Here is a 27,535-nt window from a genome sequence, read left to right as displayed (position 1 = left end):
ATTGCAGAAAAGGGCTTACTGGAGAAAAAAATATTCCACAAGTGCTGACATATATATTTGGAACATTTTAATAATAAAGATACAAAATTAAGGAATCTTCACATAGTTCTTTATACATACAAATTTTACATTGAATCTATTTAACAAAATTTTAAGTAAGGTTCATAATACATGGCTTAAACAGGTCCTCCCCTCCCCTTCCTCTCCCAATGTCTTACCACCTTTTTTTTCTTATTTGGTTTGAATCCCAGAAGTTATTTTTAGATTATATTTGAAGAAAATCTATTCTGGCATTTTTACATTCCTAGATGTTAAAAGAAAGAAGAAAAGAAAAATTTTCCAACATTAATAAAGTTGTTCAGGCATTTCTGTGCTTGAATAAATTAAAACAGCTTTGTTTTCCCAGACTCCCATCTTGGCCAGGTCAGAATCCTGAAAAGATGTGCTTCTGAAATGAGAGCCATTAGTTTTTCCAATAAAGTGCCCAGAGTTGAGGAGGTGGCCCATCGAAGCAGGAGCTTCAGGTAACAGTGAGGGCATCAGTTACAAGTGGAGGACGTCTCTCTAGCTCCAAACATCTCGTCAATGCCACAAAGCAAATTCCTTTACCCTTCAAAGCATTTGTCTGTTCTCCTCAGGATGATTGGGCAGCAGCCAATCCAAGAACCCAGGCTCCCTTCCTGGTCTGTTTCCATGCCAACATGTTGAAGGGAGGTTCATTTTTTCTCCTGTCATTGGGCAATGGGTGACCAGAGCTGACAACAATGACTCTTCTGTCTTTTCTTGTATCATTGAGAAGCGGGATCTACATTTCAGAGGATGCCTGCATTTGGTGAAAGCTTCTGCTTCACTGAGATTCACAAGATCATTGAGAAGCGGGATCTACATTTCAGAGGATGCCTGCATTTGGTGAAAGCTTCTGCTTCACTGAGATTCACAAGATCATACGACTGAAAGGTACCTTAGAGATCATCTGCCCAACCTTCTCTATCAGTGAGGAAACTGAGTCACAGAGAGATTAAGTGATTATCAGAGCCTAGATTTGAACCCAGGTCTTTGACTCCCACCTTCTACTCCAGCATGCCGTTCAGTTTTCTCGTTCTGTTCTAGTCTGTCTCCATGTCTGTGCTCTCAAGATCCCCCTGAATTCCCACACCCCCAAGACTCTCTTCCTTTTAGGCCCAACTCAGAATCTGCCTTTTTCATGGCAGCTTCCCTTCTCTCTGCCTCCTCCAACTTCTCACAGCGTTTTGCCTGGGCTTCTCCTATACACTTATCATATTCTCCCTTGAATAATAGTTATTTGTGTACTTGTCCTTTTCCCATTAGGTCATGTCCATTGAAAACAAGGCCTGTGTTGTATTTTATCTTTGTACCCAATGCCTTGTGCTGAGTAGGCCCTTAAGAAATGTTGCATTAATTTGAACTAAGAACAGATCCTCTCACAGGAGGCCAGAGTAGATGGGTGATGGTCATTCGGTATTCAAGATTTTAGGCATCAGCTGGAAAGAAAAGCAGTTGTTACAATACTAGTCTCCATAGCAACATCTTATGGATTCGGAATAGAAAGGGATGAAGTACCTGTCTTCAATCCCAAGTTTCAGAGAGAGATAGAACAGTGAACAGAAGATGACATGAGTAAAAGGGTGGTTGGACTACCTGATAAGAGGCATGTAGGTGCTTGCTGAACCAAGGGCAGGTAGGTGCCATTCCTGTCCCCAAATCTCTTACATACAGACATCTACTTCTAGTTAAAGTTCTAAATGGCAAATGTGTACGAAAAAATGAGTGTTGATGATTTGCATGCCTATCAGAAGATAGCCCTACGGAAATCAAGGGTTTGGGATAGGGGAAAATGCATAATGTGTGGCCTCCAGATCCAGAGAGGAAAGATCTTTGAGTCATCAAAAATGGAACACTTTCCAAGATGTCAGAGTGGTCTGTTGTCTGTTCTTCCTCATATTTGTGACTACTAGAAAATGGTGGCAGAGTCTCCTTCCAAAAAGGGATCATGCAAAGACAATTTTCTAAAGTTCACAGTGAGGTAGATGTGACTGTGCCCATTCATTTTTAGAAGGGCTGCTTGTTAAGATAAGTGCTCCTTATAATTTTCCACTGGGGTCATTGATGTCACAGGGACTGTGGTCACCATTTGATTCTGAAAAACAAACATCTTGATTTTTCCAAATATCCAAAGGAAGACAAGCAGAATACTGATGTACTGGATCCAGGCAAACTTGATTGTCTCCCAGAAACCTGGCATATAGGTACCAACTGTTAAGGAACCACTGAATGTCATACATCAATAACAGAGCTAAGGCTTTGTTCCAACAGGAAATAGACAAAATGTTTCAAATATCCTTATTAAAAGGGGTAAGATAGGGAAGGTCAAGATATAAATATGGATGATTCTGGCCTGAAAAACTAGCTGCTAAGGGGAAAAAAATGAGGAAATTAAGTTTTTTTTCCCCTTAGGGAAAAGTTGGTAGAAACCATGTTATTTCAGTGGGACTATAAAAGCATGCAGCTCAACAGGACTCCATCATTTTGAGCATCTGCCCCCACTTAGTGTAACTTTAGGTATTTCTTCCTTTCCTTTATTATCAAAATAGAAAGTCATAGCCACTGCTAACCACCGTTATCTCATCGGGTAACCATCAAAGGATATGAAATGACCTCCACGGGATAGCGAATGACAGCATTAAGTATAAATGGTGCTTCTGCTGCCCTTCCCACCATCCAAATAGGGCTGGGATCAGCCAAGATCGTGGTCACTGCAATGAAACGAGGAAGACATCCCTTAAAATGGAATATCCCCCAAAGCCCAAACCCATTCTCATAAAGGACTCACTACATGTCTGTGTATAGTGCTTGCTGTGTCTGGAAGCTATGGTAACAGGAGAAACACCACTGGAAAAACCATCAGCCCCTCAATAAGGGTCCATGTGCTGAGCTAAACAAAAAGGAATGGTCCCACGAGCCCATCTTCTACAACCAATGACAAAATCTTGAAGTCCTGCCATAGTGGAGAGGCTTAACATCATTCCATTTGTGCTATTAATACCAGAAGATCCTCAATGAGTATTTTATGCTCCCTTTATTCATCTGTGAAACACAAACAGTAGATCCGATTTCCTTCCTTTATTTTATATACAATTTCTAGGAGCATCCAGAAGGCTCGATGTCCACTATTCCTATAAAACCAAACTGAACTCTAGATTCCCACTGCCCACCTCCTCCTCAATGTCCTAGTCTCTCCTCATCACTTGAGCTTGCCTGATCTCTCCCTGGTCTTCATCTGCTATTCCCTCCCTTCCCGCTATGATCCAAGCAACCCTCACAGCCGGTTTATTCTGCTTTTATACAGTATTTCTTAGCTGTCTCTTCTTCTCCCATCCTGTTGATATCACCCTAGTTCAGGACATCATTACCTTACTTAGCTAACTTAAATAGCCTCCAATCTCTCCCCTCGATTTTATTCAATACACTTGATGAAGGGCCTACTATGTGCAAGGCACTGCCATGTTAATCTTCCTCACAAACAACTCAGCACATATGACCCCCCTGATCAAAAACCTTCCATTGCTTCTCACTGCCCATCCAACAGAGGCCAGACTCCACACCCTGGGATCCAAGGCTCTTTAGGAGCTGGCTGCAGCTAACCTACCCAAAGCAGCCTTGCTTATACGATTCCCCTCTACATACTCTATAATCCTGCCAAAATGGATTATGTACCTCTCCCTCATTACATCCCCTGATTTTCCCTCTGCCTGCTGTTCCCTGTGCTTAGAACCAAAACCCCTGAACTTTTTCTGCAAAAATCTTATCTATCCTTCAAGAGAAAACTCACCAATTCCTTCCTGAAGTCATCCCTGATAGCCCTGAAATGATTTGTCCCTCCATTGAACTCCTGTAGTATTTTATCAGTCAGTCAGTAGGTCAAGCAGGATTCTTTAAGCACCTACTATGTTTGCAAAGAACTGGGAATACCAAGAAAGGGAAACACATCGCAAGTACGTATGTGCCAACGGAAGGTGACCTCACATCACTTTCTCATGTACTCAAAACATTTCTGCCTTCTGTTCAATTGTAGATTTGTCTCAAGCCCTTCACAACCAGAGTCTTTCCTAGTTTTCTCATTTCATACATTCCTCCTCTCCATGCACTCTACAATTCAGCTCCACGGGCCTACCTGCTACTTTTTATATCCTATCCTTCATCTCCCCACATCGAGCATTTGCACAGGCTGTTTCTCATGCCCAGAGTGCTTTCCCTCTTGACCTGGCTTCCTGTTTCCCTGGCTTTCTTTAAGGCTCAGCTCAAATCTCATCTTCTTTGGTCAGCCAGCCCCCTCAGCTGTTAAGTGCCTTCTCTTTTCAGATTACCTTTCATTTTCTCCATGTATACTATATACGTGTATGTATGTGTGCATAAACATGTGTATATGTGTCTATAACTGTGTATCCCTAGGTATATATAACTATGTATATATCTACATATAAAATATATATTTGGGTATGTATGTATGTATATATCTATACACACACACACACACACACACACATATATATACACACATACACATATAGTTATTTACATGTCTCTTCTACTAAAATGTAAGCTTGTAGAGGGTAGGAACTGGCTTTGTTTTGGGGTTTTTTTTTGCCTTTCATTGTACCCTAAGTGCTTAGCACAGTGCCTAGCACATTAATGAATGCTTATTAACTGACAGACTAAACTCCTTTAGAGCAGGGAACACGTCCTATTAACTTTGTATCATCCTCTATATCCAACACAGTGCCTCAAACATAGCAGGTGGCAAAGAAATGCTTGGTAAGTGAATAAAAACACTAAAAGTTAAGAATCAAATAAATGCAGGGACTTAGTATCATAAAAACCCAAGTGAGCCATTAATCTTGGAGCTGTGGTGACAGCCCTGGGATCAGGTCAGGAAGAAGGGAAAGGGAAAGGAAAACAAGTATCTCATTTGTGATCTCCTCTCCATTCATCACCACCAGAATCCAGTCATTTTCCTCTTGAGCTGTGAACAAACATCTTTGAAGGATGCCCCCCTTACCAAAACCCTGGAATGAGACTCATGACTCACCATTCCTTTCATAGTATGCAGCAGCAATTTTCTTGAATCTATAGTCACTTGCAAAGATGCTCGTCCCATTGATCACTGACACCTGTGATATAGCAGGTGATGTAAATATAAGCACCACTTTTTGTCCCCAACCTTCTCCCCTTTTCCTTTCTCCCTCTCTAGGCTATAAGTGACTGAGAGTGGCTCCTGGGTCAGTGTGAAACAATGATATCTAGTATACAGCTCACTATTTGTGGTAGGCTAAGGACTTTCTTTTCAATCTAAGGATGAAATCTATCTAGGAAGCAAAACTCCCGAGCTCTGAGGTTTCTTCATTCGGGAAGAAACATGGAGCCCGTGAACTGAAAGGGGTTAGGAGTTATAAGACTGGACGCTCTCTTACAACACTTCTAGCCACCCTTCTTTGGAAGGCTTCCAATGACGGAGATTCTACAAGGAATCTCAGAAGTCAACAAGTCCAACTCCCTCCTTTTACAGACAGGGAAAGTGAGGCCCAGAGAGGATGCCTAGCCCAGGCTAGAAAGTGAGTAAGGGAGGAGAGAAGCTCAAGTTTTTCTGACCCCACCTTCAGTACCCCATCCACTCTAATGCCTCTCTAAACAAAATCAATTCCTTAACTTTTCTTAATATATTTATTTCCCAGATCCTTGGTCATTTTTCTTTTGCTCTTCTCTGGACACTTCCCAATTTCTTCATATCACTTTTAAAATGAAAAGATCAAAACTTTCTAATAACTGAACATGGAATTTTTGAGCTGGCAAGGGCCGCAGAAAATATTTAGTGAACCCCTCATTTTAAAGATGAAGAACATGCAGTTCACAGTGCTGGTGACCGGTCGTGGATCAGGCCTTGCATGGTTCTGAGGCTGTCTCTCTCCTATGGGAAGGTTCCCCCATCCCACCTCCCAGAGTTATTTTCAGGCTGAGTTCACAGCCTCCCTTCCCCCCAGCCAGTACCTGTAACATATCATTGCCCAACACCCTTCAGGGCCCAGAGAGAACACAAAGGGTGGGGGGAGGGCATTATTTTGAGGGAAGTTGAGGCAGCCATGAAAGACTGTTGCCTACAATACCCTTGGAACTGCTTGCTTTGTTGTAGTTTCAAACTGGAAAATTCTACTCTACTAAAAGTAAATGAAAATTAAAAAAACAAACAAACCCTGCAGCCTGGATGGAAGAGAACACTTGCCCAATGCGCCAGAACTAGTTAGGGGCAGAACAAGATTAGAAAGTTGGTCTCTTGAGTATCCAGGCCTAGCTCTATACACTGGGCTCCACTGCCTTCCCCAGGCAGACAACATCATGCTGGGAGTGGGGAAAGGTCACTTTATTTCCCTGCCATTTCACATTACAGTCCGTCCTGCTGATGTAGTCTTCACCAAGTTAGCTTTTTAAAATAGTGATTATATGCTGTTTACCCAGATACAGCATGTGGTCCACAATGACCTCAAGTTTTTCCACATCCAGTATCGCTGCTGCCTGGTTTGAGGTGCCTTAGCACCCTGCCCTTGTCATTCCTTCACTAACTAGAATTTCTCTTCACCATTTCACCATCACTCTGCAACATTTTAAAAACACCTTTTTTAGTAACTGCATAGGTGTCAAGCTGCACGCCCACCCCTCCCCTTGTCTATTCATACTACATATTGCAGTTGCTGGAGTGTATTCCAGGCTGCTTGGTGTCACTCAAGGGAAAATACTTGCGACATTCATTTTCTCAATAAACAGTAACTGGTAAAGAACTCAGAAAGGAGGAGAAACAGCTTACATTGTATTTGTTATCTAGCCCATGACTTTTCAAAGGCTGTCTTTGTTGCAGCTTCAGGTCTCCATTCACAGACAGCTGGGAACCTGGGATAGGGGAGAATGACTGCAGAAACGCCATGCTCTGCATCACAAATCTTGACATCCTCTGAAAGAATGATTTAGGAGAGACAACTAAGCTGTGGCTGAATCTTCAGAGCCTTAAGTTCTAGAAACCAGTGGTTGCAACCGCTCTGCTCCTCCTCTACAGAAGCACTTGGCCAATGAATATTCCGAGCTCAGGACTCCAAGCTCAGATGGTCTTAAACTTTTTCCACTCAAGACCTCTTTTGGAGTTTTCAGCCATGTTTGTAGGCCATGAGCAGTGCAAAGTGCACATGATGTGTGCTCAGAACCAAAGTCGCAGTAAGCTGTTCAATGCAACATGGGCAAGCGCTGCCTGAAACACCCCGGATTCGTTACGAGTTTGATTCTTAATTAATTTTTGCTTGTTGCTCATTCAGAAACCTTTTACTGTTGCCAATAGGGGGGTCTCAACCCACAGTTTAAGAAGCTCTGATCTATAGAACCAAACGGGACAAGTTCAAGCCATTAAAGCCCAAACTAGGCCAGAAAACAGGCACAGAACAGCCAAGGTCTTAGCAGGATGAGGAGGCAGAGGCCCTGGGGCCTCCTACCACACACATTCTTTTTCTTGGCTCTACAGAGGGTGGGGCTGAAGTAGGAAATTCAGCAGGAATGGGATTCCCTAAAGACTGCCCCCTCCCCGCCAAGGTAAAAGCTTCATAAGACCATCACTTACAGTCAGCTGGTAATTAAAGGTCAGAATAAGCTGGACCCCGAGGACATGCTCAGTAGGCTTCAGTGGAAGCTCTAAGTTGAAATATAACACATCCATTTTCCCATCATGGTTCCTGTCCTCTTCTCTGGCCTGGAAGACATTACAAATTAGCCTTTAACCTGATTAAAAAGAATCCAAACATATGTAACCCAGATATGTCCAAAATCCACTTTTGCCCCTCTACTCACCACCTCTATCCCCAACGCCCCATGAAAAAACAGAATCAAGTTGTATTTTTTTTCTATATCAAAATGCAAAAAGTACGTAAAATATATTGGCTACAATATCCACTGAAATGCTGCCTCCTAGGAACCAAGAACAGTGAAAAAAAATCTAACAAAAAGAGGATGATAAACAGCTAGATTTCTTAAGTGGCTCCAGAAAGATGTCAGTGCTACCAAAAAGGCAATGTTAAGGGGTGTGTCTGACTCTTATATTCTAAGTCCTTTGAGGACAGAGACTTGATATGTACTGAGCCCAGCTCACATCACTAGCAGACAAGCACCAAATAAATTAAGATAATGGTGACATTTCCGTGTGACGTATAGATGCAACTCCTCCTATGAGTAGTCGGTCACTGAACTGGACTCAAACCTTTACCTGGGGAGTCCACTGTCTCTCTAATTTGTCAGTTATTAAAAAACCAAAAAAGTTTCACATCAGAGTAAAGGAAATTGATTAAAGCTTCAGTTCCAACTGGTTCAAATCAAAGTGTTGTATCTGGAAAGACAAATAAAGAAAGGCTATAGTGGGGTGTTAGGGGAGGGAACCCTTACTTCCAATAGCTAATTTGTGTTTCACGGCACTCAGAAAAATCTGGTTTGCATCTTTCTTTGAATAAGAAATTGCTTTATGTAGTGGAAGAACAACAACGAAACCCTAAGCACACAAAATACGGCCTTACAAGCGCTTTCACTGCCAGTCTCTCATTTGATCCTGTGTGAAATACATAGAGTGACTATCATGCCAATTTACAGATAACAAAATGGAGTTGTGGAGGTTAGAAAACTTGCCCATAGTCACCCCATAACGTAAAGGTCAGAGCTGAAACTAGAACCCAGATTTGGCTCTAGGATTTACAGATTTTTTTCAGACATGGAAGGACCTTAGTAATAAATTAGTCCAATTTCCTCATTTTACAGAAAAGAAAACTGAGGAAGAGTTAGGTGGAGTGACTTTACCAAAGTCATAGTTAGTTGGAAACAGAGTTGGGACGAGGATTTGAATCTCCCAACTCCTGTTACTGTTCTTTCCTCTATACAGAACATGTACCCACGTTCTGGAGGATCTGGCTTTAGAATCATAGAGAACAGTTTCCTTTATATAATATCATTCTAAAGTAGCTCATATGTCAAATCAGCACCTAATTTAAAAAAAAGGACAGGCATCAACAGATGTGACCAATTTCCTCCCATTCTAACTTAAGGATCAAGTTTTCTGGAGAGTTGATTTGTAGATTCTCCCCTATCCAGGATCATTCCTACGTCTCATTCCTCATAGCCAGTGATGGTAAGAAGTCTCTCTAGCCTCTCAATATTCTCTGGCCCCCAACCAAAAAGAGGGGGAGCTGATCTTTTCTTTTTCGATCTTTTAAATCCTTAGCATTCTCCACCTGTTTTCCTACATCCTGACCTAGACTTTGATTCTCACTTTCTCTAGTCTTATATGTTCCTTCAAGAGATAAGGTGGATTTGAAGTTCCTCAAATCCTGTTAAGTGAAATGCTGGCTTAGTGATTTTGAAAGAATCAAGTCCCAGATGCTACACCATCACCGTCATTCAATAACAATTATAATAGCTAACCTTTCTGTAGTGCATTAAAGTTTGCAAAGCACTTACCATATCTTATTTAATCCTCACCATAACCCTGGGAGATAAGTGCTATTCTATCCACCTTTTACAGATGAGGAAGCTGAGGCACAGAGACACAGCTAATTAAGTGCCTGAGGCAGGATTCCAGTCCACCTCCCACCTTATTTCCTCCCAAAGTTAAGGATACATAGAAATATCCTGTTCCTGCCCGAGGCACCTCTCCAAATGAGCATCTTTAAATGGCTTCTTGCTCGACAAACCTTTCTTTAAGGAACTCCCTTCTTCACTTCTGAGGAAGCCCTCCACGTCCAGGAGTCTCATGCCTGGCTTGTGACAGGTGAAGAAAACTTGATTTATTCAGAATGGTGAAGGAATATAATTTTGCTCTAGTAAGGAAAACTTTCAAGAAGGAAATTGTTTAACTCCTTTTTATGAGCAAATCACTGGCCCCTCAACCAGTTGCTTCTTTAACCTTGCATTATGCCTCCCGGAAACAGGACAAGGGGAAGCTGACCACTTATCAAGATGGGCCATAAATTAATCATAGACACAGGCCTGGAAAGGAGCATAGAACAGAAGAGAATGAAGCTTTGATCTAGTGGCCCTATTATGACGGGAAGTCCTGGCCCTTCTTGCAAAAACACCTTTCCAGGCTTGGTAGCAAACACTAATAAGTTTGTGACCAGTGAATTCACAATAGAAAAAGGTCCATGTGCAGACACTTGTATCAGCGCAGTAATAAGGCGAAGAAATAAGTGCACTGAAGAGGGAGCCCTTTAAGCAATGGTAACACCTGCTCTCCAGGGGAGCAATCAGCCTTCTGAAGATCAGACTAAAAGAATGCATTTTAAAACAGTATCCTTATGAATAATGTCATTAGCATCCATGTTATTCCAGTTTGTCCCACTGTACTGTGTCTCAGAGCTGACTTGGCTGTAGACATATTGCATCCCACATCTCTAAGACTGGTGGCTCCCGGAAGACAAGCCTCTGTACTTCTGACTTCCCTGGGGTCACTGCTCTTTTTCTCCTCAAATGATCAGATAGTTGCTTCTCTAGGTGCATGCCGTATTCCTCTTTCCAAGCTTATGCAATGCCCCCTGCCCCCCATGTATGTTTCCTTTGGACAGGGACTGGTTTTTGTCTTGCCTTTATATTACAAGCATGTAGCAGCGTACCTTGCGCATGGCAAGTAAACCTCAATATAACACTTTCTGGCTTGAATTCTTGGACTGAAATACTCAGAAAAGCCCAGGAGAGAAGGAGGCATACTAAACTATTTACCAAATTTTAAAAGAGAGGAAGTTAAATTCTAAGAATTGTATTGAATCTCTGCTTTATGGACAATTAATATGTTGCCCATAACAATTCTTCATAATTTTTTTGAAGTTTTGTCATAAATGTAGCACGCCATTGAAGACCTTATGAAGCATCTGCAGGCTTAAAACTGCTGCTATTTGAGTTACTTACTTTGCTGCCATTATCTAAAGACCACTGACAAGACTCTAATTTGGGAGAGTAAAGTCAGAAAGTTTACATTTCCAACTTGACAGCAGGCAAGAGATAAGCCTATAAGGGTCCAAGGGCAAAAGAGGTAAGCAGTAATGGCTGGTGATGCCTTCCTCTAAGGAGGAAGATGGGCCTTAAACAACAGGACAAGAACAGCAGCCAAGTTAGCTGTTCTCCTGGAGCATGAACACAAGACTTAGCAGAGATCTCCCATGACCAGTCAATCTTGATGACTGCTACCCGATTCTGATGATTCATATTGGCACAAATAATACCGTCAGAAGGAATTTAGAAAGAACTGCAAAAGATTAAGTTCTGGGCAAGGACCTGCAGACCTGAGGGGCACAGGTGGTGTTTTCATTGCCACTGCTAATCAAAGACCGGAGTTACAGCTGATTTGGGAAATGAACAGCTGGTCAAGAAGACAGTGCATGAGAATGAGATTTAGATGTCTGGAAAATACAGGAATGACAGACTCTTGGCCAGGGACAAATTAAGGGCTGGGATGAATACATTTGACTGGAATTTTGCAATCATGATCAAAGGGGCCTTAAAATGAAAAGTAAAGGGGGAAAAAACACCTATGTATAGCCAACAAGCTGACACCGCAGAGAATAGTTACAGTGAAGAAAGTACATCAGCAGGGATGCCCATAAGTTCACAGAAGCCAAAATTTAAGAACTCGGGTCATAAATCTCAAAGCTTCAGTTATCAATGCACAAATGCACCACGTATTTTTAATAATTCAGGTGATGAGATCCTCGTGCAAGGAGACAAAACTGATCCCTAATAATATCACTGAGACTTGGTGGTATGAGACTAACATATGGTTCTGAGAAGGTTACTTCTTTAAAAGCAATAGGATAAATAAAGAGGTGGGGGGTGCAGGGAGGAGGCCGAATGCATTATATGTTAAGAAGATTTACTTGTGAGAAAAGCCAAATAGAAAGCGTTTAGGTCGAAATCCATAAACGGAGACAAAGAAGCAACACATATTGTTACTGGAGTATCCCACAGACTGCATGGACAGAAAGAAGAAAGAGATGAAGAGTCCAGAAGATATACCACAGGTGTGGCACAGGGGCAAGAAACAGGAGTGAAAGGACACTTATCTATTGTCTTTGCAGGGTTTTGGGTTTGTTTTTTTTTTTGGCAGGGCAATTAGGGCTAAGTGACTTACCCAAGGTCACCCAGCTAGTAAGTGCATCAAGTGTCTGAGGCCGGATTTGAACTCAGGTCCTCCTGACTCCAGGGCCAGTGCTCTACTCACTGTGCCACCTAGCTGCCCCATCTCTGCAGTTTTTAACACTACTGACCACCCTCTTCTCCTTGCTGCTCTATTCTCTCTAGATTTTCAACACTGCTCTCCCGGTTCTCTACCTGTAGGACTGCTCCTTCTCAGTCTCCTTTGTTGCATCTTCATCTGGGTCACACCCGATGATGGTAGGTGTACCCCAAGAGGTGTCCCCTTTCTCTTCTTCCTCTATACTATTTCACTTGGTGATCTCATCATATCATCTTGCATGTGGGTAATTCTCAGATCGATTGATCTAGCTGCAATCTCTCTCCTGACCTGTCTCACATTGCCATCTGCCCACTGGATATCTCAAAACTAAATGTCTCAGAGACATCTTAAACTCAACACGTTCCAAACTAAACCCATTATTTCTTTCCCCCAAGGCTCCTTCCTCCCCTTAGGTTCCCTATTAACACTGAGGAAGCCACTCAACACCCACCATCCTCCTGTTCTCATCTAATTATCCTTGACTCCTCATTCTCTCTCACTCCCCATATCTAATCAGTTGTCAAGTCTTGTAATTTCTGTCTCTTATATATGCCTCCCCACCCCCACTGCCACCTGGTGCAGGCCCTCATCATCTCATTTCTGCACTCCTACAATAGCCTACTGCTTGGTCTCCCGGCCTCAAGTCCCACCCCATTCAAATTCATCCTCCACTCCGCGGTAAAACTGATCTTCCTAAAGGGCTGGCCTGACCATGTCATCCTCCAATTCAATAAACTCCAGTGGTTCCCTATTCTCCCCAAGATTAGACATAAGATACTCTTTAGCTTTGAAATCTCTTCACAACCTGACACCTCAATACCTCTCCAGTCTTCTCTTTACTCTCTTCCACCTATTCTTTGATCCAGTGACCCTGGCCTCCTTGCTATTCCTAGAACCTGATTCTTCATGTCCCATCTCTAAACATTTGCAATGGCTGTTCCCCATGCCTGGTACTCTCTCCCTCCTCATCTCCACCTCTAAGTTTCCCCAGCCTCCTCCAAGCCTCAACTAAAGTCACAGCTTCTGCAAGAAGCCTTTCCCAGTCTTTTTAAATCTTAGTCCCTTGTCCCCTAAAACTATCCCAACTTTATCCTGTATTTATCTTTTTGCATATTATTATTCCATCTTATCTCCCCCAGTAAACTGGGAGTTCCTTAAGAAAAATGACTAGTTTTTGCCTTTTTTGTACCCCTAGCACTTACCCTCAAGGCTTGGCACATAATCAATGCTTATTGATTGACTTCAATTTTCCAGTTACCTGGGGAAGGTCTTTCTCTGCCAAAAGCAGAGAAGCTAATAACTTCCTAGCTTATCTTAATAATAATTTTATCCCTCCAAAAGACTCATGATGGAAAATGCTATCCACACCCAGAAAAAGAACTATAGAGTTTGAAAGCAGATTGAAGCATGCTATTTGCTCTCTCTTTTTTTTTTTTTTTGTTTCTTCTTTCTCATGGTTCCTCCCATTGGCTGTAAATCTTCTTTACAACATGACTAATGTAAAAACATTTAATATGAACATATATGTAGAGCCTATATCAGATCGCATGCTGTCTTGGGGTGGAAAGAGGGGAGAGAGGGGGAGAAAATTTGGAACTCAAAATCTTATGAAAGTGAATGCTGAAAACTAAAAATAAATTAATTAAATAATAATAATCATTTTATCCTTCTATGGTGGAGGAACCAACAAGACCAACTGCTAGAATGGACCTAATTTCACTAATGGGAGAAATTGGTTGCTGAAACAGAAGTTATAGGAACCTTGGGGGATAGGTGGTCCCTTCTATTGGAATATGTGATAAGAAAAGAAGACAAAAGCTAGGTGTGAACATTTAATTTTTGAAGGGCAGATTGCAAAGGTCTCAGAGAAAGGAAAAACTGGATTCTATGAATTAAACTTTACAAAGAAAGTCAGTCAAGAGAAGAGAAGCTTTCAAGAAAGAAATTTTGAAGACAGAGAAAAAATTTTCATGAGGGATATAAATACAGCTCTTTAAAGAGACTGATGTGGATGAACAGAGAATTCATAGATCAAATCAAAATTTTAAAAGACAGGTACAAAAAGATGAAGCAGCTCTAAGTAATGCGAAAATAGCAACACAGTTCTGTAAGAGCAGTGTCAGGAATGTTTATGCTCAGAATCAGCTAGGAAAGAAACCAGTGGGGGGAAAAATAATTTTTAAAAGTTATACTGGGTATAGAGAAGGGAAGAATTTATGACTAAAGAAGAGATAGAGAGCATTACAAAATGCAAAATGGATAATTTTGATTACATTAAATTGAAAAATTTTTGTATAGACAAAACCAATGCAACCAAGATTAGGAGGGAAACAGAAAATTGGGAAGGAAGTTTTACAACCAGTGTCTCTGACAAAGGCCTCATCTCTAAAATATACAGGGAACTGAGTCAAATTTATAAGAATAAAAGTCATTCCCCAATTGAGAAATGGTCAAAGGATATGAACAGGCAGTTTTCAGAGGAAGAAATTAAAGCTATCTATAATCACATGAAAGAATGCTCTAAAACATTATTGATCAGAGAAATGAAAATCAAAACAACTCTCAGGTACCACATCTCTCCTGTCAGATTGGCTAACATGTCAAAACAGGAAAATGATAAATGCTGGAGAAGATGTGAGAAAACTGGAACACTACTGCATTGTTGGTAGAGTTGCGAACTCATCCAACCATTCTGGAGGGCAATTTGGAATGATGCCCAAAGGGCCTTAGAAATGTGCATACCCTTTGACCCAGCAATACCACTTCTAGGACTGTATCCCAAAGAGATCATACAAGGGGGGAAAAGGACCCATATGCACAAAAATATTTATAGCAGCCCCTTTTGTGGTAGCAAAGAATTGGAAATCAAGGAGATGCCCATCAACTGGGGAATGGCTAAACAAATTGTGGTATATGAATGTAATGGAATACTATTGTGCTATAAGAAATGAGAAGCAGATGGACTTCATAAGAACCTGGAGAGTCTTATACGATCTGATGATGAGTGAAGGGAGCAGAACCAGGAGAACATTGTACACAACCACAGACACATTGCTTCTGTGATGACTAATTTTGATAGACTTGGCTCTTCTCAATAATGCAAGGCTCTAAGACAGCTCCAAAAGACTCGTGATAGAAAAGGCTATCCACATCCAGAGAAAGAATTATGGAATCTGAATGAAGATTGAATCAAACTATTTCCTCTCTCTTTTTTTAATTTTATTTTTGGTTTTGTTACATCTTTCTCATGGTTCATTTCATTGGTTATGATTCCTCTTTACAATTTGATTATTGGGAAAAGAAGCTTGATGTGAAGGTATATATAGAACCTATATCAGATTACAAGCCGTCTTGGGGGGGAAGGGGGAGGAGAGGGAGGGGGAGAAAATTTGGAACTCAAAAACTTGTGGAACTGAGTGTTGTAAACTTAAAAAAAAATTAATTAATTAAATTTTTTAAAAAGCTATACTGGGGAAAAGAGGAGAACCAAAGTAGGGAAAGAATGAAAATAACTGACAAAAACCAGAGCTACGTAACTTGTATTTAACTTCTGTTTTCACTTCCAAAGACAATAATCATAAGACTGAACAGAACAAAAATGGCTAATGAGAAGCTGTAACACGGTGTTCTTTGAAAGGTCATTGAGAATGGGAGAGATGCCTCAGGACGGAAGGACAAATATTATTGGAATTCGAGTTTGCAAGCTATAGGCCAGTGAACTTGATTTCTATTCCTGGCAAAATTCTTGATTTTATTATTAGAGGAATAGTTAGTGAACATCAATAAAAGGAAATGGCGATCACAAAGTGCCAGAAACATAACTTTTTTATAGTAGCGGTGTAAATAAAGTACGCCCATCAATTAGGGAACGGCTAAACAAATATATAGGAATATAATGGAATATTACCGTACGGTAAGACACAATGAATATGAAGAAGAGATGCGTGGGAAGCCACGAACCGATGCACAATGAAGGAGGCAGAAAGAAGAAAACCTTTTACACAACGATTGTAACAGTGTAAATGAAAACGGCAACCACGACACCCAGATGAAATGCTACATAGTTACGATGACTCATCTTGGTCCTGGAAAAAGCCCCGAGAAAAATGTGCTTCCTCCCTCTCTGGAGGCACAGAACACGGAACACGCTGTGAGACTCGGTGGGGGAGGAACTGGGCTAGTTTTGACACACCGACTTTGTTTTCTTTCTTTTTTATTCATTGATCCCTTTAGAGATGGATTATTACTTGAGGGAAGGGATATATTCGGAACAAATGAAAGCGATGTAAAAAACAAAAGCTATCAATAAAAATAAATGAGCTCCCGCGGCTAACCCGGCTTTATCTGGGACAAGCCGTACCAGATTTTTTTAAACAGAATTATCCGATGGGTAGATCGGGGAAATGCATCAGCACATATCATTCAGGCGGACAAGACGGTGATATGCGGACTAGCTGATAGCAGACTCGGGGACGGATTCAAAGTCCGTAGAAGAATCAGACCTAAAGAGAGGTCTCGAGTGACGTGTCCAGGGACACAAGCATCTTTATCAACACGTCAGTGCAATTCAAAAGTTCAATTCAACTCAATAAGAATTTGTTAAGCAGCTATTACGAGCGCGGCACCGGGCTAGCTGCCGGGAACAGCCTCCGCCCTCCAGGACGCCTCCGTTCTACTAGGAGGATAATAAACAGTCACTTCAATGGGAAGAACAGAACTCCCGGAATGATCAGGAGAGGGGGCCCCGAGACAAGCCATGAAGTTCAAGTGCCGGGTTTTACAATTGGGTTAAAAACATTAATTTCTCAAGTTAAAGAAAACGAGCGAGGCGCGGCTATTCAGCAGGAAGCTCAATGCTGGTAAAGTTGTGGAGAAAGACAGAACTCATTCTTTCAGGATGCAATTGTAAACTTGTGGAACTTTCTGAGATTGGGAAAGACAATCTGCGTATGAAGCAATGCAAAACATTCAAAAAAAGAGGCAGACCCAAAATAAACATTAACTACCATCGTATAAGAGGAAAAGGGAACGAGAATAAATCAACGAGGAATCAGGATGGATACAGAATGACTAAAAAGTGATATTTTGAATATTGAAATTGATTTAAATGTAAACAAAGTTAAAGTTATATAAAATATAATTAGTTATATCGGTACTCAATATTAAATGTATAGCAAAATCATTTTAAAATAGACATCTGAGCATTTCGGCGAGCTTTAAGCACTACAGCAGCAGCTAGGTGGTTCAGCAGATAGAGTGCTGGGCTTGGAGTCAGGGAGACTCGAGTTCAAATGCAGCCTAAGAAGTTTACCAGCTATGCGATCAGGCAAATCGCTTCATCTTGTGTGCCTCAGTTTCCTCACCTGTAAAATGAGCTGAAGAAGGAAATGGCAAATCACTCCAGTATCTTTGCCAAAAGAACCCCAAATGGAGTCACGGAGAGTCGGACAGGACCGAAAAATGACTAAGCAACATCAAGTACTAACAGGAACCAAGATACCGAAAGGCTTTGAGAGCAGCCGCATAAAGACGGCTTGAAGGGCCCAGAGGTGTCCACACTGAAGAAACGACTTAGAGAAGTCCATTTTCACTATGAGTGAATGGTGGGGTGAGTGTGGCGGCACACGCCTGTGATCACTGCCACCGGGGAGACCAAGGCTGGTGAATCTTTGGAACTCCAGCATTACGAGCTACAACTAGGGCTAAAGCCTATCGTGTCCGGCGCCAATCTGGAAAAGGGCCATCAGGCTGTCTAAGAAGGGGTGAACCAGCCCGTGTCAGAAATGAAGCAGGTCTTGGGAATGGCTGAACAAGTTGTGGTATATGTATGTAATGGTATACTATCGTGCTATAAGAAATGATGAGCAGGATGCTTTCAGAAAAACCTGGAAGGACTTACATTAACTGATACAAAGTGAAGTGAGCAGAACCAGGAGGACATTGTACACACTAAGAGCAATACTGTGTGATGATCGACTTTGCCAGACTTAGCTCTTCTTAGTAATACAATGATCTAAGACCATTCCAAAAGACTCATGATAGAAAATGCCATCCACATCCAGAGAAAGAACTATGGAGTCTGAATGCAGAACAAAGCATACTATTTTCTAGTATATATATATACCATATATATATACCACATATATATGACCTGTCAGATTTATGGGAAAGGGAAGAATTCATGACCCAACAAGAGACAGAGAGTTACAAAATGCAAAATGGATAATTTTGACTATGTTGGATTGAAAAGTTTTTGTATAAACAAAGCCAATGCAACAAAGATTAGGAGGGAAGCAGAAAACTGGGAAAAAATCTTTACAACCACTGTCTCTGACAAAGGCTTCATATCTAAAATATACAGGGAACTGAGTCAAATTTATAAGAATAAAAGTCATTCCCCAATTGAGAAATGATCAAAGAATATGAACAGGCAGCTTTAACTATCTATAGTCATATGAAAGAATGCTCTAAATCACTATTGATTAGAGAAATGTAAATCTAAACAACTCTCAGGTACCACATCTCTCCTGTCAGATTGTCTAACATGACAAAACAGGAAAATGATAAATGCTGGAGAGGATGTGAGAAAACTGGAACATTGTTACATTGTTGTTGGAGTTGTGAACTGATCCAGCCATTCTGGACAGAAATTTGGAACTATGCCCAAAGGGCTATAAAAAGGTGCATACCCTTTGACCCAGCAAAACCACTTCTAGGGCTAAGAGATCATACAAATGGGAAATGGACTCGTATGTACAAAAATATTTACAGCAGCTCTTTTTGTGGTAGCAAAGAACTAGAAATCAACGGGATGCCCATCAACTGGGGAATGGCTAAAAAAATTGTGGTATGTGAATGTAATGGAATACTATTGTGCAATAAGAAATGAGGAACAGACAGATTCATTATAACCTGGAAAGACTTATATGAACTGATGCTGAGTGAGGGGAGCAGAACCAGGAGATCATTATACATGATTACAGACACACAGTATCTGTAAGGACTAACTTCGATAGACTTGACTTCTCTCATCAATACAAGGTTCAAAGACAGCTCCAAAAGACTCATGATGGAAAAAGCTATGCACATCCAGAGAAAGAATCATGGAGTTTGAATGCAAATTGAGGCAAACTATTTGCTATCTTTTTTTTCCTTCTTTTTTTTGGTCTCCTTTCTCCTTTCTCATGATTCATTTCATTGGTTATAATTCTTCTTTACAACTACACTATTATGTAAATAAGTTCAATGTGAAGGTATATGTAGAACCTACATTGAATTACATGCCATCTTGGGGAGGAGAGAGAGAGAGAAAATTTGGAACCCAAAAACTTGTGGAACTGAATGTTGTAAACTAAAAATAAAAAATAATTTAAAAAAAGGCATACTATTTTCTCTTTTTTTCTTTCTCATGGTTTTTTCCCTTTTGTTCTGCTTCTTCTTTCATAACTTGATTGATATGGAAATATGTTTAATATGATTGTACATGTATAGCCTATATCAAATTGCCTGCCATCTTGGGGAGGGGGGAGAGGAAGGAGGAAAGGAGAAAAAGATTTGGAACCAAAATCTTATAAAAGTGAATGTTGAAAACTAACTTTACTGTAATTGGAAAAAATAAAATACTTTCAAGCGGGGAAAAAAAGATTCTTGTCCAGGTATGTCTTAGACTAGATGACTTCTAAGGTCTCCTCCATCTCTGAAATTCTCAGATTCTGCCATGGAATCTCAAGAAAATCACTTCTCTTCCCTCTGACTTCATCTGTATAAAATGAAGATTTTCCATTTGCCTCACTTCATTAGGCTTTTGTGAGGGTTAACTGGAAAAATTCAGGTAAAGGCAGTTTGAAAAAAAAAAAAAGACGAAATCCCTTATCCAAATGCACAATATTATTACTACATAGCTATACCGATTAGGCAAAACCAAATTCAATGACAGGTGAGAAGTAGGTTAGGATTAATTTTGGTCTCCTGCACTCTTGTGCATGTTTAGAACCTGCCATGTCAGAACTCACTACTGAATCATATCCCCTTTCACAATGAGCTAAATGTCTTCACTCATCTTCACCTTTGCCTACACTTAGCCCTCTTACACTCATCATAGGTTCTCCAACTCCAAATCACTGCTCTTCCCACTATACCACAATGTCTCTCACTACTCTCCATTAGTTTGTTTGTAGATTCTTTAGTTCATCATTCATTCCTTATTAGTCTATGGGTTCTGCCAGTTCCATATTCCAATAGCTCCCTCTTAGTCTGTGGAAAATTCACGGTACAAAAACTCTAGGAGAAAATTTAAATGAAATGGTTCAAGGTCAACAAAATATAAAATATTTAATAAAACAGGGAATGGATATTCTAGGACAAATTCATCTCACAAAGAAAAATCAAGAAAGCAATAAATGAATTTCCAAAAAGAAAAAATTCCAACAATAAGATGCAGATCAATTCATAAGTGAATTACATCAAATTTTTAAGGAATAATTAATCCTTGCGCTACATAAATTGTTCTCCAAAATGGAGGAAGAAAGTGCTCTTTGAAAGTACTTATATAAGGAAGGATAATTCCGATGCCTAAACCAGAGAAGGATAAAGTGAAGAAAGAGGGTACAAACTAATATCACTAATGAATATTGATAAGAAAATGTAAAAAATAAAAAAGAATATGTATAAAATATGACAGTTATTTATTATGACCAAGCTGGATTTATACTAGGGATGCTCTGGACTAGTTAAACATTAAGAACACAAATGGTATAACTAATCACATAAATAACAAAAAAAACATAATTATATAATTGATACATTTTAAGATGTATTTTGTATTAAAAAATACACAAAAAAAGCATTGGAGTGGATGGTCGTTTCTGAATATGATTAAAAGTATTTATCTCAAGTCAAGGGCTAGCATTTATCTGTACTGGAGGAATGCTAGAATATTCCCAAATAATAGCAGGACCACGTTAGCAAGGATGACCTCTGTCTCCACTATGATTTGAGAAAATACTAGAAATGTATACTACAGCAATATGACAGGAAAAACTAAATTACAGGAATAAGCATTAGCAAAAAAGAGGGCAAAATTATTCCTTTTTGAAGATGATTTGTTGGTTTACTCAAAAAACCCTAGAGAATCAGCAAAGAAGTTAATGGAGACTAGTGACAAGTAGAGGACCTGGGCTCCAATCCTGTCTCTTATTCTCGATAAAATCGTGTGAACTTGGGCAGGTCCCTTCCCTTCCTTCGGCCCAAATTTCCTCATCTGTAAAATGGGGATAAAAGCACCTACCTCACAGGACGGTGTGAGGACCAAATGAGTTACCACCTGTAAAGTACTTCCCAAACCTTAAAGCACCATACTAAATGCCAGCTACTATTATTACAAAGAAACAAGATCTCTCATATCTTGGCAGATACAGGACCAGAGGTACAGAATGAAACATACATTTTCAGAAATGGCCAATGGTGCTGATGTGTTTGGCTTGACCACACAATCTGTGTTTCCTTACCAGGGAATTTCTTAAACCAGTGAAATCATAGTTCTAGCTCCTATCCTTGTTTAGAGCTAAACCAAAGTACCAAAAGATGCTTTCTAAAATCAGACAGATTTAATAGAATATAGAACAAAATTTACATACAGGAACAAAAAGTCAAGAATTTTAAGGGACATAGTGAACAAAAGTTATGAATTAAGGGTATCTAGAGCATCACAATATCGTAAAGATGATCATAAAGCAAAGAATTCTCAAAACTCCCTAGTACTGCTTCTCCAGGAAGCCTTTCTTGATTGCCCCAACTCCTGGTACCATCTCTGCCAAACTATCTTGTATTTAACTAATGCATTTATTCTTTTTACACTAATTCTACATATACTTCTGTGTGTGTTTGTATTCCTAGCATTTCAAAGGCTGTATATCATGCCTGGAAGACACTCTAACCTCAGCTCCATCTCACAGAATATCTCTTCCTTCAAGACCCAAGGTAAACACCATTTTCTACGTGAAGTTCATCCTGAACCTCTCAAACTACCTTGTTTCTTCTCCCACCTGCCTCAATGGAGACAGATTCCTCATCCAAGATCTCCTCATATCAAACCCTTCTATTTGTATATGTCTTTATTGTCTCCTCTGTTAAAATATAAGCTCCTTCAGAATTGGGATCATTTCATTCATTGTCTTTGTATTATTCCCTGTGCCTAGCACAGTTCTTGGCATACAGCAGGCACTTAGTTGATTAAATGACTCTGTCACCTGCAAATTAGCAAAGTCATACACAACACAAAGCCAAGCACAAAATCCCTGTACACTCAACCCATTAGAGACTTCCTTCCAAGATGAACTCAAACCATTTATGACTATTCTTTGGGTTAAGCCAGGTTTGAAATGTCAGGCTTTTATTGGTCATATTTGCTATAAGTATTTCAACTAATCTGTTATTTTTCTTTTCGTGTTGATATTTTCTTTTTTGTTGTGCAGAAAATTTTTTATTTTAGTTTAATCAAATACATTTATTTTGTCCTTAATCATTCTAATTTAATAAAAAAGATACCTTCCCACCACAACTGAGATAAACATATTTCATTTTCTTACTTAAAGAAATTTTTTTTTTAATGTTTAAGTCTAGTCAAGTCAAGCAGCATTTATTAAGAGCCAACTATATGTCTGCCACTGTACTAAAAAAAGCAAAATCCAGCCCTTACTTTCTAGGGGCTCACAGTCTAATCATTCAGCTGGAATTCACTTAAGGTATATGATGTGAGGTGTAGGTCTAAGTTAATTTCCTGCCCAATTAGTAATCAATTTCCCCATGTTCCTTTATGAAATCATGAAATCTTTTCTGGAGTTTTTATCCTCTATAAAAGGCTTGCCTTTTGCATACATTTAGTTAGGTGTCTAGAATTATTCTTCTTTTTCATATGCCTCATTCGGCTCTTGACCCTGTGCCAGATAATTTGGATGGCTGCTTTGTAATAAGTCTCAGAGTTGTTATTCAGTCATTTTTCAGTTGTGCCTGACTCTTCATAACGCCATTTGGGGTTTTCTTGACAAAGATACTGGAATGGTTTGCCATTTTTCTTCTCTAGCTCATTTTATAGATAAAGAAACTGAGGCAAACAAGGTTTAGAGACTTACCCAGGGTCACACAACTAGTAAGTGTCCCAGGCCAGATTCGAACTCAAGAGAACAGTCTTCCTGACTCTAGGCCTGGCATTCTAGCCATTGTACCACCTAGCCGCCCTGAGTCTGGAAGTACAAGACTACATTTACAAGCATTTTAAATAGTGACCCTATCATAGTCCTGCCTCTTTATTTTTCTACACATATTTCAATATTATTTCATCCAGTTGTATTTAAACCTTGGTATTTTGATTGGTACTGTATTAAGTATTTAAGTTAAGCTCAGGTGTGTTGCCATTTTCACCAAATTAACTTATCCTTCCATGAACACTATCCCTCTTAATTATTTATATCTTTATTTCAGTCATTATAATTTTATAGTTGTCTTTATATAGGCCATATTTCTGGGTAGTAGACTGATTCCCAAATATTTGTTGGAATTTGTTATTATGGTAGATGGGTTTCCTTGGGGATCTCTATTGCTAGCAAATAAGAATGCAAATTATTTTGGTGAACTAATCTTGCATTCTATGACCTTCTTCAACTCATTTATTGTCACTATTAATTTTTGGTAGGAATATTTGGATTTTCTAAGTACCCTATCATGTTATCTGCAAATAATATCTTGAACTCTTTGTTTTTAATGTTAATAACTCTAGTTTCTTATTTGCAATTGCTAAGTGCAAATTAAAATAACTCTAGGGTATGTATCACTTCCCACTCATCAAATTGGGAAAAATATGGTAAAAGACGGAAAAAGCAAATGTGGCTGAGCTATGGGAAATCAGCCATATTAATTCACTGCTGACGGAGCTATGAACTGATCCAACCATTCTAGAAAATAATTTGGGAATATGCTACAAAATTTACTAAACTGTTCATACCCTTTGAGCCGGAAATCCCCCCACTGGGCTTATATCCCAGGAAGGTCAATGACAGAAATAATGTTCCCATTTGCACCAAAATAGTCATAGCTGTTACAGCAAGAAACTAGAAACAAGCTACACACCGGATGACTGGAAAAACATCAACAGAGAGTAGCATATGAATGGAAGAAGAACAGGACATGGTGGGGAGAGTGATCAATTTGGAGTCAGAGGACCTGAGTTTGAGTCCTGGCTCTGCCACTTTTTCACTGAGTGACCTTCAGCAAATAATGAACCTCTCTGGGACCCACTTCTTCATCTATGAAATGAGAGGGTTGGACCGGATGGCCTCTGAGGACCATTTTAACTTGGCTGTTACAATTGTAATAAAATCTTATCTTGCCACGACAAATGACAAATAGGAAGAATTCAAAGATATGTGGAAAGACTTGCATTAACTCACGTACAGTGAAAAAATCAAAACAAAACGAATGATATATACCTGAGTACATTGAGTAAATGAAGTCAACACTAAAAAGCAAAAGAATTCAGGCCAAATCCAATGGACTTTTGTGGGGAGGGGAGAGCTGAAATACTCTTCCTTTCTGTTAAGAAATGGTAAACTATAAGAGTGGAAAAATCACAATTTTTTTTGTCCATGGTAATTATGATATTAGATGGTTTGGCTTATCAGATTTTTTTTTTTACAGGAAGGTATTACGGGAGGTTATTTATTGGAAAATGACCAATATGTCAAAACAAACTGTCAATAGCAAATTCTGCTTTAGAAGAAGTATAGGAGCCACCTACCAATACCACTGGCAGCCGAAGATTATCCCCTTGAAACTGGTTAAAAGTGGGGAATGTGCTCCAGGCTAGATACTCTCCAGAAGTGGAGCTCAGCAAAACCACTAAAAGCACCTCATGTCGGTACTGGACAGTTGGCTGCTCCACGTAGCTGCTGTGCTTCAACCAAAAACCTAGACAGAATATGGAAGTCAATCAAGAATGGAGAATGAAGTCCCGAGCCCAAGGCATGTTTAACACCAAGAAGCACATCTAGGGGGCCAAAGAAGCTATAATAGAAGATGAGAGCAGACACAAGATGCAGAGAGATGAGAAGAGACACCTCTGAGAATAGGAGCTGGGAGAAGAAATGGGCAATGAAGGAAGGTCAAGTGTAAGGTGAGTGGTCCTAGCTTGGGGAACCAAATTTGGAAAATGAGAAGAGCAGTTTCCAAATCCATGGGGAATTCAGGATTAAGACAGATAGCTCAAGGATGGAGAGGTCAAGAAGAGAATGGAAGAGGTCATGCGAGGAAAGAGTATCTGGTACATAGTGGCCTCTTAATAAATGTGTAATGCTTGACTGTAACGGAGCCTAAGTCTGGAGGGCAATATGTATGTCGGTCTGAAACTATAAAAATGCTTTCTCTTTCTTACTAACTGTAAATGTGCTCTTGCTATATATATATATTCATATACACATATATATATTCACACATATGCATACATACATTATAATTATAAGTATCTTCTCTATACATACAGGTGTATATAGCACATTATGGATGTTATATGTAATATATTATTACATATATTATGTACGATGTTATAATTTTTTATATTATAAATATAACATAGTATCTATAATTGTAAATATTCTTTATATATACAGAGCATATTGCCATGATATATTCTATATAACATATATAATGTTATAATATACACATGTATGCATAGACAAATACACATGTGACACATGTATATATATATATGTATATATGTATCCATACATGTATGTGCACACCTGTATATATAATGTGTGAAACTGAGGCCAAAATAAAGACGTACTCATATATTTGCATGTTTGTTCATAGCTCTTTGAGGGCAAGGGCTGTCTTTTTCCCCTTTTTATATCCCCAGAACTTAGCACAGTGCCTGGCACATAGTAGGCACTTAAATGTTTATTGATTCGTACACATCCTATATTTGTGTGTGTAGGTGTGTGTATGCATATGTAAAAAATTCTGGAAAATGGGAAGATCAGTAGGGAAAGAAACCGGATTCTCTGGTGAATGGTATAGGTTGCATAAAAGAAGTTCTTATGGGGAGTACCTAGAGTGTGTGTTCTTAATTTTGGGGTACAAGATATCTACACCAAATGGGAGGGTGCAAAAGTTGGTAGGCCAATCAGTACTAAGCATTTCTAAAGCCCCTAGTATGGGCTAAGCACAGCTCGAAGTGATAAGAATATAAAGAAAGACAAAAGAATGGAGCCCCTGTCCTCAGGGGGCTTCGTTTGGGGGTATTTCATTCCAGAGGTTAGCATGAATGTCTGTCATTTTGCCAAGGGATAGAAGAGCTGGAGGGAAGCCAGAAGAAAGGATGGACACACTAGGAGGACAAGGCCAATAGGTGCATGCCAGGTTCTGGGGACACCATAATATCCTCTTGATTGTGGGGTACAGAGGGCTGGGTTGGTGAGGTTTGGAAGAGGCACAACATGAAGGTAGGTGTCTGCAATGCCTCAGTCTGGGGTGGGGGCTTTCTGGACTGCCTAGGTTTGGGTGGTATTTAGGAGGCACACTGAAGGGGGTGTCTGGATGGCTTGGGGTGGGGGCAAGACATGAGGGTAGACATCTGGATGGCCCGGGTCTAGGAGGTACGACGACGACGATGGGGGGGGGGAGGGGGGAAGAAGGGGGCGGAGAGGGGTTTCTGGTAGTCCTGGGTCTGAGGACGTTTGGGGAACACGTCGGTGGAGGCGCCTGGACCGCCTGCGTCTGGGGGGTTTAGGGAGACACCACGTGAGGGGGGGCGTCTGGACAGCCTGAGTGTGGGGGTTGGGGGGGCGTCTGGACCGCCCGGGGGGGGGGCGTCTGAATGGTTGGGGGTGGGGGGGGGGTGTCTGCATGGCCCGGGTCTAGGGGTTGGGACGTCTCGACGGCCCGGGTCTGGCGCGGGGGCTCATGCCCGGGGAGGGCCTCGGGCTGGGCCGGGCTCACCGTGACTCCGGAAGGCCACGAACAGCGGCGGGATGTAGGTGAGGCCGGAGACCAGCAGCAGGAATAAGGCGGCCTTGGAGCACAGCCCCGAGCGGTAGATGATCTCCGCCGGGTGCGAGTATACATCATAGAGGGCCATGGCCGCCGCCGCGCTCCCAGTTGCAGGCCTCGGCTTCGGGAGCCCGGGACAGAGGCCTACGCTGCACGAGTCACCAACGCCTACCAGATTTG

General features: G+C 40.5%; 1 protein-coding gene across 1 annotated transcript; it reads right to left on the bottom strand.

Annotated features, from left to right (window-relative positions):
• Positions 1-52: 52 nt before the first annotated feature.
• On the bottom strand, positions 53-27,535 carry TMEM231 (transmembrane protein 231). Its single transcript, XM_036752873.1, has 7 exons — positions 27,305-27,535; positions 25,107-25,276; positions 7,673-7,801; positions 6,875-7,018; positions 5,108-5,189; positions 2,669-2,774; positions 53-2,267 (listed from the first exon to the last, which is right to left on the bottom strand). Exons 1-7 carry the CDS (start codon positions 27,441-27,443, stop codon positions 2,087-2,089), a joined length of 951 nt encoding a protein of 316 aa, XP_036608768.1. The 5' UTR covers positions 27,444-27,535; the 3' UTR covers positions 53-2,086.

The sequence above is a fragment of the Trichosurus vulpecula genome, chromosome 3, assembly GCF_011100635.1.
Source record: "Trichosurus vulpecula isolate mTriVul1 chromosome 3, mTriVul1.pri, whole genome shotgun sequence".
NCBI classification, from domain to species: domain Eukaryota; kingdom Metazoa; phylum Chordata; class Mammalia; order Diprotodontia; family Phalangeridae; genus Trichosurus; species Trichosurus vulpecula.
The sequence above is the reverse complement of the archived record's forward strand: the minus strand, read 5'-3'. Positions and strand labels throughout refer to the sequence as shown.

Coding starts and splice junctions, on each gene's coding strand:
- TMEM231 (XM_036752873.1), bottom strand. CDS start 27,443: ATGGCCCTCTATGATGTATACTCGCACCCGGCGGAGATCATCTACCGC. Junction 25,277..27,304: donor CGTGGCCTTCCGGAGTCACG/GTGAGCCCGGCC, acceptor TATTCTGTCTAG/GTTTTTGGTTGAAGCACAGC. Junction 5,190..6,874: donor GGCTAGATAACAAATACAAT/GTAAGCTGTTTC, acceptor GCTATATCACAG/GTGTCAGTGATCAATGGGAC.